Consider the following 16,302-nt stretch of genomic DNA (forward strand, 5'->3'; position numbering starts at 1 on the left):
TTTGCTACAGCTATCAATACAGCATTAAACCCCATGCACAGAAGAGACATCAACAGCTTTTTAACAAGCTCAGCTACAAGTGAGGCAGACATCAGGTACAGAGAGATTAGTCGGAATACCTGGCACGAAAGCACAAATAGATTTCAGAAGAGGAGGTAAGTCTCCCCAGCCTCCCAAGTGCAAAAGTCTGAAAGAATAACCTTAGCATAATGAACAGAAGGTGAAGTTTTAGCAAGCAAGGCATATGCAAGATGCTGTACCACCACGGACACAATAAACCACTGGCTAAAAACAGCAACAAGAACCTCTAACATTTTTAGAAACCACTAGAAAAAAATCATGTTGTTCCCAAAGTTCCACACATAGTCTTAGACTACTAGCCAGCAAGGCATTTTTTATACCAGATCACTTTGAAAGTTAATCCTAAACTTGAATTTCACATGGATTCCCTTAACTTCATAAAGCTGTGTCTATGCTGTCTATACTGCAATTAGGTTTAAACAAATGCAACAAAAAAACATTCTAGTGAAGACAAAAGGGAAGTACCAAACCAGTGAGGTTACAGAAAGCACTAAATTCAAAGCTAGAAAAGATACTTACAAAGAACTAATTCAAAATAGGAGACAGTGAACAGTCACGACTGAAAGACCACTTCAAGTCAGACACAAAATCTCATATACCCTGGTCATCAATACAAAATGCCAGTGGGAAGGTCTGTCTTTGACACAACCAGATCATTAATATATTCTTAAACTCTCATGATAAGGAAGTTACTTTTCTCAGCTGCCAAAATTAAAATATGGCATTAAAACAATTAGAAGGCACAGACTTCAAACACAAATAAGTTAATCATGAAGAAACTATGAATGCCCATATTTGCAAACTTCTGATGCTTTTTAACAGTGCCTAAAAGGTCAGTTAACAAATGGGGATTCACACTGCAATTCACAGTGCGGAACCAAATTCTGAGCATGCAATCCCACAGTAACTCAAACCCATTTAAATCAGAACTACTACAGCCAAGGTCTTCCTCACCAGTGACCACAATCTGGCTTCTCTTTCCTGCACGTACCAGTGAGCGAGAACAAAACCACCTTCAGAAATAAAAATATTATTAGTTCATTGTTGGATCAGCTCTCCAAACCAGTTTCCTGCTTGTTAAATGCCAAAAAACTAATAACCTTTACACTAGCTTAAGCCACCAAAAACATCTGCTGCCCCCAGCTACCATGCTGCATGCTCCCCTTTGTTTTTTTTTTACTTTGGCTTGGTTAAAGTTAGAACAATCTTCTGATACAGTTCAAAGACACCAGCAGAGAGGACCAATTCCTCCCAGCACTAAAGCCAGCTCATGCCTGTAATGTAAAAAGTATAGCTTTAACACTCCTCTAAAAAGATGTGTTTATATGGTTTAGATCACAATGGTCAATGACTAAAAAAAAAAGTTTCCTGTAGTAATCCACAATCAGCAACTCCTCTATCAACATTTTTAACTACCCACAAAAAGCGAACAAGTGACTTGGCAGCAGCTCATTAAATCTTCTAGTGAGTCTAAAGGAATATATTTTCTTCCAATCAGTCAGTATGTGGAACACAAAAGGAAATGATGGACATCAGACAAAGAACAAAATGCCCAGCCTCATATAAAACTTCACATTACTTTCACATTTCTTCACATTACTTTATACTTGGATCTACAAACAACAGCCTATAGTATCAAGGCAGCATTACTTACTGATTTCTGTTCCAGGAAACCAGGACTGGGGAACTACATTTGAAGTCGATTCTGATCAACACTCGTGCTACTACCCCTTATCCAACATACTTTTAAATGATGAAACATTTAAAATGTGTTCTTGTTTCTTTTAACATGTTTCAACTGTGTACTGCTGAGGTTTTTTTCTGCTCTCTAGCATGTCCACCTCAGTTGACTAGGTTCACATTAGTCATCACTTCTTCAATTAACATTTTCCTCTCCTGGAATGAACTCTGGAGAAGTCAACACCTGCACTCAGGCACATGGTGGGATTTTCTGTTTCCACTAAAATGCATTGGGAGTTCAAAACACTCATAATCACACGATCAAGTCTTCACTCTGGTACCGTCCATGCATGGAAAGAATTGTTCATCTGATTCACAATGCTTCTTCCCCCCAAAACTAACACACACTACAAGGGAGCATGACAAAAGTGTGTAGCACCACAGCTCGGATCAGCCCAGACCATTAACTTAATAGCCTGTTCTGTAGAAAATCCAGTTTGCTGAGCTTTGCAGATCTAAATCCTTCCACCGCAACACCGGTGCTTTGTTTCAAAACTCAGATTTTCACACTGACAAGTTTAAATTAGATGAAGACAACTCAAGGTTAAGAAAGACCTAAAGGAAAGGTTAAGAAGAGCTGAAAGTAAAAGGAAATGCAGACTTGAAGGGTAGGCAACACCCTAGATTTTGTGCTTATCTCTGACTACATGGTGGCTGAACAGCCCTGGTCTCTGCTCTGGAAATGCAGAGCCAGACACCCTCCCAGCAGATGCTGAGGTGACAGAGGTTTAAGCCTTAAGAAGAGATAAAGAGCCTAAGTATAGCATGTTTGTATTCTAGGCATCCCACACTACCAAAACAAACATGGAAGTCATATTTAATAATTCAAATCACTTTTGTCTTATTGATAATCATTAAGCTAGAAGCATTGCATCAGTTTTATATACTGCATGTGACCATTTTTAGAAGCCTGTCTGGAAAACTTTCAATTCTAAAGTTGTGTTTAAAAGAAAGAAAGTAACTTATGTTAGAGGTAAGTTCTGGTTAATCTAAGAAAAAAAAATTACACTACACACACAGCTTCTTAACCAATGCAGAATCAGGTAAAGCAAAACTACACAGACTTCAGATTGTGACCTCCAGAAAGTCTGTTCTACATTCATGTTTTAGAAAAATCAACATCCTTACTAATTCTGCCAAAGAAGATAAATATATACATATATTATGTCAACTGTGCTAAGCTTTTAAAACAATAAAAAAGTTTAGACATAAAATTCTGATTACAGAAACTCATTTTTTTCAAGGATAGCATACTTCTTACTAAAAATGTTCAAAATATATATATATAAAGAATATAAGCTAGGCTATAGTCAGATATTCACAAAAACGTAAGCTACTTCGCTTTCTTATACAGCCAGCAGAAAAATGAGCTTGAAAGGCTCCTTGCCATGCTGTTTAGGTCCAAAATTAAAACATGTTTTTCCTTTTCATTTTTCTGTTTTGCTGTCAGCATCCACATTTATGGCACGCTCACATTGCCCTGGAAGAATGAAGACGAACAGAACAGAGCAACTGCAGTAAAAGCGACAAATCCATTTTCACTTTGCTACATATGAATCTATAACAATCTCTACACTCAATCAAATCCAAAAGTTCATCTACCTGCTATCCCATTATCGGCTATGGTCAATTAGATAATCTAGGGACGAGTACAAGAACCATAACCAGAGTGCAGTTTCTCTAGACCGTCTCCTAAACTTCAACTATTTGTGGCTCCAAAGATAATTTACACACACCAAAACCCTAAGTGTTCTTTCCTTTTTTTGGCATTGCTCTTTTCTAAGATTAAATTCTCAAGTCCTTCTGTGTGGTTAACTACATGTATGAAGAACCACCTCCATAACTGCTTGTTCCTCACACCTCATAAATGCAGTCTTCTCAGTACCTCCCAGGCTTTTCTAGCTCAACCACATCCTTTTCAACACAGGGTGGAGGACAGTGGGAGAACCAGACCTGCACTTCAAAACTGAACATGTGAGAACAGTTCAAACAGCAGCATTAATTAAAAAAAAAAAAAAGAAAGGTGACTGTAAAGTTGTCAGTTTGTATATAACAATGCAGCTGATTAAAACAAACAAGGAAATGTTTCAAGAGCTGACAATCCTAAAGACATAACCATCTTCCTCCACAATACCTTCAGGAGATACCATTCCAAACAGTTAAAAATCTTTGCAATACTGGCACACAAATATGATCACTTCGATGAAATCACCATCCATCACCATTGCAGTATTTTTCACATGAAAATTAAACTCATTCAAGAAATTCAATTCTCAAAAGACTGATGGGAAGGCCATCTTAAAAAAAATAACTTCCTTGAATCCTTTCCAAGTCAAAGTTTACACCACAGTTCAGCAAGCAAAGAACAAGGGCAGAGCAACTTCAGCTAGGCTGTGTCCTGAAACACATCCTGTGATGCTTTTTTGCTTTCTGTTAATCAGTCAGGAATGTATATCTACTTCAAATCCCTGATTGGCACACCAGCAACCAGCGATGCCTGTATGCTTTATACCGCCTACCCTATTAAGACTACTGAATGAAATGGCAGGAAGCTCTTTTTTTTTTATTATTTCTACTGATACCCTAAGAAAGAAGGTCATGCATCCCTGAAATACTGAGAAGTAAATTACACAGTTTTATACAACTCCCTGAAGATATCAAGAACTTGCATTATAAAACTAAATTAGGTATTTCCTTCCACAGAATACACATGTGTAATATAATGATTCTGAAGTCCTTAAAATAGGCCTATTTCAGACAGATGAGAACACTTAATTAAGATACTTGACTCACATGAATGTACAATCTAAAATGTTTGGTAAAGAGATACCATAATATTACGTACACTAAGCCAGTGAACAGAAATTGGTTGAAGTTGTTCATATTTCTTCAATCTATTATGTCACTTTGATCTGATGATTAAGTACTTCAGCTTGAGACATATGATATTAATCTAGAGAGCTACAGTATTGACAACAAAAGCAGTATTGTTCATAAGGTTACAAAGAAAAAAAAAAGAGACTGCATTTGAAATTAACCTCTAAGTTTCATCCAACAATTTAAAAAAAAAAAAATCTTTATAATTTGAATGTAAAGGATCATTTTATAAAACAAATATCAAAAGACTTACATTTCATCTATTAACAGTGCTAACAAAACAAAAATTAGAGTTGTGAACTATACTACACCCTCCCCTGCAAAGCTACGTCTCTGCACACACCATTTGATATTTGCTGATTCACAGGCACAAACAAGTCATTCTCACAGCCTTTTGGAAGATACATTTCTCTGCATCTTTCCACTCCTTCACGATGCAGATCTGGAGACAATGAAGTTGGATGTGCCCATCTTCGAATGCCTCATTACTGGATATTCCAAAAAGAAGAGAGTCTTTTGAAGGCAGAATTTTTTTGTGAGTCAGACCTTACTTATTAAGTACATCAGCTCTGCTGTGCAGTTCATCAGTTTAACTCATTTAATATCCACTTCCCCACGCAATCTGTGCTGTACCTTGGTTACTCATCTTCATTCCTCCTGTTATAACAAAAGAAGCCTCTTTCCACTCCAACCTGTGAAAATCTAAACCAACTAAACATCCCCAGATTCCACATGGAATCCCTTATCAACATCTTTCCGATCTCTTCTACAGGATAGGATCAGACCTGTACCTAAGATTCTGCAGTATTCTTCTTCCACAATTCTCCTCATCAACTCTTCCATGCTAAATTCCTTCTCTAATCAGGAAGCCTCTAAGGTGGCTTGTGTTTCTCCTGATTTGGAACAGAAAACAGAAGGCAATCCTGACAACTGGATCCACCCCAAAGAAACAGCACAAGTACACATCCAATCTCTCCCTGAGAGCCCTGCATATGGAATCTTGTACTCTCCTGCTGCCAAGGTATGTCCTGAGGAGCCCAGTGTACTCCCACTCACAGGAGGCCAGCTTGAGTCCATCTGGGAAAATGGCTCTCCACAGCCAAAACACAACAGCCTGTTACACAGGACATGACCATGAAGGCGATTTGTGTCAATTCTTTTAAGTTCTGAGACCAAGACATGCCAAGGGGTAAGGGAGGGGGGAGGTACCTAAATTAAAGGTGGCTGAAGTGCTTATGGAATTGAAGCATAACCAACAAATGCTTAAAATGAAGTGTTTAAAGAAATAAATGGGAGACATGAAATCAGTGCTATTCCCACACCAATGTCACCATCTCACCTCTCCCACGGCCACGTTTCCCACGGTCTGAAGGCCTGTTTCCTTGATTGTTGTCCACTCCATTCTCTTCAGCTCTAACTGTGGAAAGAGGACAGCTTAAGAGAAGCTTTAGAGACTCATACATGAGACAATATAGCCATCTGCTTAACCTGAACTCCAAGATAAAATGTAAGATTTTAGAGTAAGCCAGTCAACAAATCTCAGTCAGTCCTCTTCTTTGTGGGCCTAGCTACATGCAAGATATGTTTACTTTGCACAGGACAATTGGGAAGCAAAATATCCCTTTTAGGGAAATGTTCCTCAGCAGAAACACTTCTGTTTTCTCAAAAGAAAAAAAAAAAAAAATAGGCAGCACAGCATTTTTCAGCCTACACTATTAATAATGGCCTAACCTCTTTAATGAGCTAGAAATATAGCTGCCTCATACTTTGCTTCCTTGATAACATGCTGAGTGGCAGCAGTGAAAGGAAAAGGATTAACTACCAACACCAACTCTTCTCCTGTACACCCAGACCAAATCCCTGTACAACCAGGGAAACTTAAAAGAACCCTCCTCTGTATTCAAATCAGAGGGATGATGAGTGGGTGAAGGTGAGGCATTAGAAAAACACTGCAAGCAGAAAACTCCTGAGGAGGTAATCTGAAAGATGTTTTGCTCCTTGAAAAAAAAAAAAAGAAACACAATAAGAACAAAAATTGACTGGCCACTTAAAACATTGCTGAGATATTGTACTGCACAACTTCTAATGGCAGCAATAAAATCATCAACACTTGGACATAAAGCTGGGAAGATAATATCAAGCTTTGGTAGCCATCTGAAAAATCTTAAATTCCAGTTTATAAAAGGAGACAAGCAGGATCTGGGTCTGTAAAAAAAAAAAAATTTGCCCCTCATTTCTATGTGGATGGATCTGATTTAAATTAATTCTAAGCACAGCTGCAAGTTTTATTACTATTTTTTCATATCTAGATGTTGTTGTATTCTACAAAGATTAACAATGTCTTCATAGGCACAATATCTGAATATATTCCAATAATTAATTAGAAGAGTTGACTAATACAGTAAATATTTTTTCTCCTTTTAAGTTAAGAGCCAAACATATTTTTTTCCTTTCAGTTTCTCTCCTCAGCTGTGTTGTGTATGGCCCTCACAGCTTCAATACTGCTGATCAAACTTGGAAAAAAAAGCAACATGTATCTAACATGATGCCACCTAACTTGGAAACATCAATTTGCTTTTGTACAATGTATTATTGCACCTGCAGAAACTGTAGCAAATTTGTAAATGTTTTAACTCACAAAGAATTTTCCATGTTGTAGAAACTCACCTCTGATTGGTTTACGTGAGTAATATATGCTAGAAACTAATAACGATCCCAGTCTTTTTGTTCCCCTTACAAGAGGATGACAACATCTTCAGGTTCTCTGACTCTCAACAGGAGAGGGAATCAAAGTTGGATCATTTTTTCATTGAAAGAAACAAAAGAGCATGCCAGCTGTGCAGCAGCATACTTGCTCTCAAGTAGTCTTAGACTCAATTGACAAAACTTTATGTGAAAGAACTGCAGTTTGTACAAGATCAATTAAATCAAAAGAGGACAGAAATTTAAATTAAAATCAGCGTCTCTGAACAAGCACAGACCATCCCAAAACCAAGTCATGTAGACAGATGAAGCATACCTGTCACACAAACAAGCTGTCAGCCCTTCAGTGCTGAGCTATAGTTCAGATAGACTTCACTCCATCAAGCATTCGCTCTTAACTCAGCCAGTTTGAGGTACAAGAAAGTGTCTGAATCTTCAAAAATTAACCCCCATACGTACACTCTCGGCCACGGCTGCCTCCTCTTCCCCGTCTGTTGGAACTTCCCCGTCCACGACTCACTTCTCTGTCCCCTCGTTTTTCTCTGTTCTCTTTGTTCTCTGAACTTTCCTTTCCAAGGTTTTTCTTCTTTCCCCCTACCGTCTCCCAGGAAGTCTATTTGGGTAGAATAGAATTAGATACAAAAGTCAAAAAGGAAAAGACAGCTCTCAGTGCACACTTCCATGTCACACCTCTCCACAGTAAAAAACCAGATATTTGCATAATATCACATATGTAACACCTGCAAACTACATTGATACAAAATGGAAACACAGGCTGTATTTTGGGGAAGTGATGAGAAACAAACATGTTTTAGAAGTTGTTTGTCTTATGAAATGTGAGCATCCCAAATATTTCTGGCTATAGTGGATTTTCACTAGTTTGAAAAAGCCTAGACACAACCACAACACAAAACGTGGGAAGTAAGCAAAAGTTTCCTTCTCAACTGCCTTGATAAATCTAGCAAGGAAACAATCACAGAGCTATCTTTTTCTCCCAAGGAAACAAAAAAAAAAATATATAAGCATCATTGAACAGGTGACTGATGAAAATAAGTATGTGGCCTAAGGGGAAAGAGAAAAAGAAAAAACATTATCCAGAAATACTAGAGCTCAAGCACCAACAGACAGAATGGCAGAACGACAACCAGGGAAACAGGGGCCATGATAAGCCAGACCATCCATTCTTAACAGATACAGTTCATCACATACAACAAAATACAGAAAAAAATATGTCTAAACAAGACAAGGGACCAAGGTCCAGACATTAGCTTTCATATTAAACTGCATCTTTAAAATAAATTCAGGGATCATATCAGATTCACAGAAGTATCTGTAGGAGTTGAAAATAAAATGACTAAACCACTTGCTAAGAATAGGACAGCACCTCATATATTATGCAATTGCACGGTTAGTCTATTGAGCCATAGTTGCAAAGCAAAAAAGAAAGGTATTATTTGCAAACCATTAAGATGGCAGATACGTTTACATATGTGTCCCCATCTCTATCAGCTTATAGTCTAGGTAAGGTTTTAATCAGGAAATTTGCATAAGCAAATAAAGTGTCATCAACTGTGAAACACTAAAGCCATGACCTCTGACAGGCACAAAAAAGGTCAGCTATCAGTAATTTAAGGTCCTATCCTATCTCCTCACAAATTCAGACTACAGAGAATGAGCAGCCCTCAAGAGGCAGGCAATGATCAACTAGTCAAAGCTACCTAGAACTGAAAAAGCTAATGCTATTGAGAAAGCAGGTAGCAAAGCATTTTATGTATATAAACTCAATGTTCCAGTGTGTCCTTTGAGAGAATGGTTACTCTCATTTTTTGACATGTCGGGTGAGAAAGCAGGCTGATATCTGCTTGGGAAGACTCAGGCAAGGATTCCACAAATTCTTCTAAAACAAATAATTTATTCTCAAGATACAGCATACAGCAGCTCAACCTGGTGCCATCTGCAGCTGGAGAAAACAAGTTCTTGGCAATAGTCAAAACATTCTTCTGTTGTCATTTTTTGTTAGACTCTGTTCTTTCTTTACTTACCTCCAAGGACAGAGCTCCCCTTATCTTCTAGCATAAAGACTCTGAGGCCTTTTTTACTTAATGAAGCAGAGAGTTCAGAAGTTCACAGCTTGCAGAAGTTACGCTAAACAAATTTACTTATGCTAAGTGAACTCTATATGAGCAGTTTCTAAACAAGTTCTATGAGAAGCGGTATACCAAATAATTCAGTAAGCTAAGGTAGCCTATTCCATTCAATTTAATCCTCAGTATAAACTACACCACCATAAGCCAACTTGGGTGAAGAGCAGACAGCACATATTTGAAGTATAAAAATACGTGTTTGGGCCACACCATGTTTTCTGTGCAACAGAAAACTGTTTCCTACAGTAACTATCATACAGCTTCACCTGCTGTAGCCTGTGTAACTGCATTACATGCTAAAACACTGCTAGAGCTCTAGAATCACTTCACAGGAGAAAAAAAAAACTTGCTTTGACAACTGAAGAACCAAGTCTATATAGTTCAGAATGCACTACTATTTCACTGATGGGCACGGACCCAAAAGATCTTTGACCATTTAAAGAAATACCCCAAACTGGATGATCCTTAAGCTTAAAGGAAAGCTTAAAAGGAAGCAGCCTCCCCTTAGCAAGGTTTTACATGACTTAGGAAGGGTCAGTAAAAGGATGACTACAAAAGCACCAGATTCATGCTTTCTCACAATATAATTTCAGGAAAGCCTTGAGAATTTGGGCATGCCTTTTAAGGTAAAGGATGGTGATACCCCTGGACATGGGAATCCATCATAGGCTACTGAAGCTGTCTGTTGTTGTAAAGGAGCTAACTGATCACAATTTCAGCTAAGGATGTCTGAGGCAACCCAAATGCCAGCTGACCTCCAAAAATACGTAACAGAAGCCTTCTTGCTGGCCTTAGACAGAAGAAAAATCTGAAAGGTCCTCTTTGTTCTGTCTTCAAAGGTTTAGGAAGTAAAATATGGTTGGGTATAAAACGGATCTTACGCCCGTAAGAAGTTAAATGAATGGAAGTCTTGGGCAAAAAAACATATGCCCTTCTCTACTCTCACCCACAAGCCTCCGCCTAACCAAAGCTAGACTGCAACAAATACTGCAAGTAAAAAGTCTTCACAAGACCAAGTCACACAGCATAAAGCCTTAAAGACCGCAGCATTAATGACAACAACAAAAAGACAAAACTGACAGAGTACCAAATAAATTACAAATAGACATTCTAGCTATCAGTCCTTGCTCTTCTAATTTCTCAAACTGGATAGACACATCTTCTTCCAAATGAGGTAAAAAAGACTTATACAGCACGAAAGCAAAGAGAAAATAGAAAAAGATATTTGGTAATCTGCATTCAGAATTAGTAGCACCTCCGCTTCCAATTTCAAGTCCATGTTTAAACTGTTCTGGAGTATACTGGCCTTAAAGCAAACCCTTCAAACTGGAGGCCCACAAACTTCCATAAAGAATACATTTCCTCACAACCTTCAATTAATACTCCTACTTACTTGAGCCCTTTAAGTTGTCTGTAGTTGTTTGAGTTGCATTTCATCTACAGAGGCCAGTGGGTTCAGAGGGACTTGTCAAAAGAGCAGAACATATGGATATGTTGCATCTAATTGACAAATGAGTTCAAAAAGTTTCTTCCATGTCATGATCACTTATAACAATTTGCTAAAATAAGAAAGCATTTAACATTCTCTATCAACCAGAAAACGATTATCGACTAGAAAATGGCAAATACAAGAAAACACAAAACCAGTACATTACCAAGACAGATTTAATTGAGATGCTCTCTTCCTACTCCCAACTTACCAACTCACTCAGTATTATATACTTGCGTTTTAGAATACCTCAACTCTTATAAGTGAAAAGCAGATAGAAAAGAAAGCGTGTGTCCTAGATTTAGGGTGTGTGTGGGGTGAGCTTCCTCATTGACAATAAGCCAGCGTACACATCCTGACAAATCACAGGAAATACTGAATGTTCAGCATTAAGAAAGGAAGTCCAGGTTTCTTTCCCTATTTAGATGAGATGGAATCTAGTTTACTGCATCAGATAAACTGTAACAAGTCTCTCCAGCAAAAACTTCAACCACAGCAAGACATATCTTCCTCATATCTCTTGAGATAAAAAAATGTCCCATGCAACGCTATAAACAACATTATTGTTATATACACATTGTTTAGTCTCCTCTGTTTTTCAAAGTCACGCAAATAAGCGACACAATGAAAGGAGCAACTACTTGGATTATCCTCTTCTGCCATTAGCAGAGCTGTCAATGCAACTTTTAGATGTGGAAACCTCCTCCAGCTTCAATACAGCCAATGCACATTTACGGAAGTTGCAAAACTTTAAATACCTGCCTGCCCTTCAGTTTTATAAAGGTTTCTCTTTGTACAAACAGTCTCAGGGCTGTGGAGAGTAACTACAAACGTTGAGGCAAAAAACAGGCCAGTGTCTGACAAAGCACTGAGTTCAGCTTCAGTACTGCTGCAAGTAAATGAAAACCAGAGGACTCGGCAAGAGACTAGCTGAACACCCACAAGATTTTCAAGGTTTGGCTCACTCTGAGGCATGCAAGCAATAAAGAAGCTGCCCCAATCTACATTTCCTTTAAACGAATTTGAATAGAGACACGGAAATGAAAAGCTTCCAAAATATGACTTTCCCAATCACTTCTTAGAAGTAGAAAGGCGCAGCAAACAAAAAGAGTGGTTTAACATGAAACTAAAGCCTTACCGTGTCTGAACTTCCTTCCAGCAGTATGTTGATTGCTCTGTTCACATCCCCGTTACAATCATGTAGTGCCACTATGCACTCATCCTGGTTTTTCCCCGTCACTTCCATAAGCTAGCAGTAAAAGTCAGACATGTTAAAAAATCTAAATTATCATCATAAGGAAATAAGAGTTAGCACCACCATAGATTCCAAGAAAGTGCATAGCTACTATGTCAGAGCAAATTAAACTCCTATATAGAGGCTAACTGCATTTTACAGATCTGCTTGGCATTCAGACATGACACAGAATGAAACACAAATTAAATGGTAATCAAGAAAACACCATTGCACTTATTTTTTCCTTTTAACTTTATGCTTGGAGCAGAAGCTGTCACCAGAGATATACGAGGGTAAAGATGTGAAAGACCAGGATAGCTCCAGTATCATTCTCTCTCCCTCCCCACCAAATACCCGCCTCTTTATCCCACTGGGTGGGAACACAAGGTAAGCCATGACAGAGAACATATCCACCTGAAAAAACATGCAGACTAAGAAAAAAAGTTATTTTTCAGTCAGGTCAGTTCCATCAGTCCATTTCAGCACAAGGGCACATAAAAGGCACAAGCAATGGCTGCAGGTTCTGTGGACCTGCTGTGCAGAGTGTGGGACAGAAATAATCAGTTTGCCATGGGACGTCCTGCAACTTGCTCTACATGCGCTAGAAATATATATGCGCAGTGTAAAATATTGCAGATTTCTTATGCAGAAGTTAGTTCTTATCCTTCCCACCAGCAGAGCTACAGGCACTATTGATGAGGGTTCCTTGGGCTTCAGGAAGTACAAGACTACGTTTCTGGCACAGCAGCAGAACAAGTTTACATGAAGAATAAGAAAAAACAATAATGTTTCAGAGGAGGTTTTACAAAGGAAAAGAAATCTGCTCCTCCACTGCATTAACACATTCACGCTAATTGTTCTCTCCTTCTGGGGATACTCCTAGGTTCTTTGTGAGTTGTGATGTGTTCAAATCACCGATACCTACAGCAGAACAAGGACCTGGATTCTCAATATTGCTCAAATTAATTATCTCAGCTATAACTTAATGGAAGCTCAAGCATCTACACGCAAAACTCAGCATGGTTGGGCAAATGATGTTTTTATTTTCACAATTCTACCATTTTAATGCATACAAAGATGTGGGAGGTCAGAATACTTTTTTTTAATAACACTTCAATTCATCTTTAAGCTATTAGATTTTTACTTTTTCTGAAAACAGCCAAGATATTAGCGCATTCAGTTTACACGGGTGACATATTTTTCGCATGTGCGTGTACATGTGGACAAGCTGAATGCACTCTGTATTCTGACCATCATTAAGCATCAGGACAATACTAGAAAGATAGAGTCTGGAAGACACATCAGCACAGATGAGTTTTGGCTTAAAGACTTGTCTGCAAAGGAAAATACACCGGTGTAACTATACAGTCAGAGCTATACTACCACAAAATTTCTTGTAAACAGACTTCACAGCACAATAAGAGCAAGTTTTTCTAGTTAAACTTACATCCTTCTGAAAAAGGTCTCATCTAAATCAGAAACAGATGCTCTAGCTCCAAAATGCAAACCAGCTTTGGAGCACCTTATTGCAGGGCATAAAAACTCTGTACCATAAGAAACATACTTGTTTCACTTTATCTTCAAAATCTGCGTCGTTCTTATCGTAGATCATCTGAGCAAGGCGAATCTGTTCTGCTGTTGCCTGAAAAATGCAAACATCCAATAAAGTACACGAGGTAACAATATATTTTTTAAAGTGTCTCCTAGTGTCACTATATTTTTCCTCTCCATATCCTCAAAAAGAACACACACAACAAGCACAGAGGTGCTATGGGAAAGGGATTAATATCTTCTCTATGCCCATTTTATAATTAAAAAGTTAGCTGGGACAGAAGCAATTTCAATATGTTCTAATATGTTCGAAACACAGTTAAAAGTCACCACACAAAGACAACCACGTAATAAAATATACCACAGAAGCCTACATTTTTATATAATTACTTGTACTTTTATTTAGTATCTACCATTCCAGAGTTAGTTTTATTGTAACAAACTGGCAACGGTATTTCTAAATTAACCACATCTCTGATGATTCCTGCTCACATCACCTTCCACGACTCTCTCAACAACAACCTGACCGTAGTTTTATCAGCACTTAAAAAGAGATTGAGTCATGCCTCAAGATTTTGTCCATGAACAGCTGCACTTATTTTCTTTATAAGCAAATACTGGTCTTTGAAAATCGTTAAAGGATCTTGCTATTGATGAAATATTTGGTGCTTCCCTAACATTTCTGGACCACAAATCCACTTTGGCAACTTCTCCAAAAGCTTCGAGACTAAAATTGACGGATGCAGTAATGTGCTATAAATCCAAATAGGCCATTGCTGCCGCAGAGAGAATGCAACTCAAGAACACTGATGTCCCATCATACAGGACACTGCTAGCAGCGCAGCATTTGCAGTGTGCTTCAACCATAATCCCATGAAAATACCAAAGATAACACTGTGCTAGATGATCCTGCACCTAATCCGATCTTTGCTCAAACAAAAGAGGTTTCCATCTCATGCTACAGAGGGCAGATACTAAAGAGAGCCAGCACCAAAATGTGAGTTGATGTGTTGCGGAAGACTTCTTCATTGAGAAGGGGATCAGCTCATCCACTGAAATTCTTGACAGAAAGGATTTGTCCCGGGCAGCTGTCCAAATCTCACCTTTCAAAATCTCATTTCACAGAATACCCACATGAAATTCTGTGCCTCAGGAGTTCAGACTTAATCAGCTTCGAACTGCTTTGCTTTTGGAGCTTACCACAAACACAGGGAGGTCACCAAGTGTAAATGCTGAGATGAGTCTAAAAATTACTCCACTGTACACCACCAGCTGCTTCTTTTCTGAGAAGTTACTGCAGCTGTCCCAGTTCCTTGAAGGAAACAACATTTGCTGTACTCAGAGCCGATGTTCCAAGACAATTAGCATGTGTAATGGAGTTAAGTACTCTGCGCTAATTCACGTTTTCAAAGTGTCATGCTGACAGCTTCATAGGTCAGTCAATAACACAGAGGAGAGCCTGCTCTGGAATTCCTCATGCTGGCCCTGGTGCCACCCTCCACAAAAGCCTGTGTGGTGCTCTGTGCAAAGGAGCTCGCTCTTGGCGTCTGCTGAGAGCTCAGCAGAGAGCAGAAACAAAAGGTCTGCTGGTCTCAGGAATTCAGCCTTGTTGATTCATCTTCTCATCCTGAATTCAGCCTTCTCAGGCCCGCTGCAACTTTTAAGCTAGTGAAGAGATCTCCTTTAAAGATATCCAGATTTACAGCATTCAGACAATGCAATTTTTGTAGAGACACAATGGTGTATTTGACCAAAACCAGGAACCCATTAGAATTCGTTTTTTCCATAAACCATTTCTTTTTTCAAGTCCACGTTCAAAGACAAAAATATACCAATTTTATAACGCTATCAAATGTGTGACAGTATCTTCAGTTTTCCTGTGTAAGCAGAGAGCTTAGAAACACAAGTAGGTGCAACATTGCTGGTATTTATGCCAGTAGATTACATTCAGATTCAACTGAAGACTCAGAAGAAAAAAAATTAAAACCCACATGATGTGTTTACAAACAACAAATCATTGTCACAAAAACTTTTGTTTTTTTCCCAGCAAGTAGTTTATTTTTAAGGCACTATTGTTACAAGTAAGACTGTAGAATCCTATAAAAGAGTATAATCAGGTTTTAGTTGCAACTAGGAAAACAGTAGAAGCTAAAACTTTACTCAGTTTTACAAGACATATTTGCAACATAAAAGAGTGAAGGAAATTATTAACCAACAACTTCAAACTATCAGAAAACAGAAGTATGCAAAATACAAAATTAATTTACAGTAACAGGACCAGATCTTACAACAAAATGGTACATTTACTATCCACAAGCAATGCAAAAGAACTGTGATGTAATTTCTTAAATAACTTAAATAACGATTATTGTGGTATTATGACAATGAAATCTCCATTTCGGAAAGCCAACATTATTCTACATTCAGAAAAATGAATCAGTGGTTATTAAACAGTAAATCCCACACATGTCTGTTCATCTGTA

General features: G+C 38.2%; 1 protein-coding gene across 50 annotated transcripts in view; it reads right to left on the bottom strand.

Annotated features, from left to right (window-relative positions):
- Positions 1 to 16,302, bottom strand: part of UBAP2 (ubiquitin associated protein 2) — a 182,274-nt gene that overhangs the window by 140,310 nt on the left and 25,662 nt on the right. For all 50 annotated transcript variants that reach the window (XM_065047037.1, XM_065047028.1, XM_065047034.1 and 47 more), the window contains 4 exons: positions 13,833 to 13,910; positions 12,173 to 12,283; positions 7,861 to 8,014; positions 6,038 to 6,115 (listed from right to left, as the gene is read on the bottom strand). In XM_065047037.1, coding sequence (XP_064903109.1) covers positions 6,038 to 6,115; positions 7,861 to 8,014; positions 12,173 to 12,283; positions 13,833 to 13,910 — 421 coding nt within the window. The remainder of the gene's footprint in view (positions 1 to 6,037; positions 6,116 to 7,860; positions 8,015 to 12,172; positions 12,284 to 13,832; positions 13,911 to 16,302) is intronic.

This window comes from Columba livia, chromosome Z (genome assembly GCF_036013475.1).
Source record: "Columba livia isolate bColLiv1 breed racing homer chromosome Z, bColLiv1.pat.W.v2, whole genome shotgun sequence".
Lineage (NCBI taxonomy): Eukaryota > Metazoa > Chordata > Aves > Columbiformes > Columbidae > Columba > Columba livia.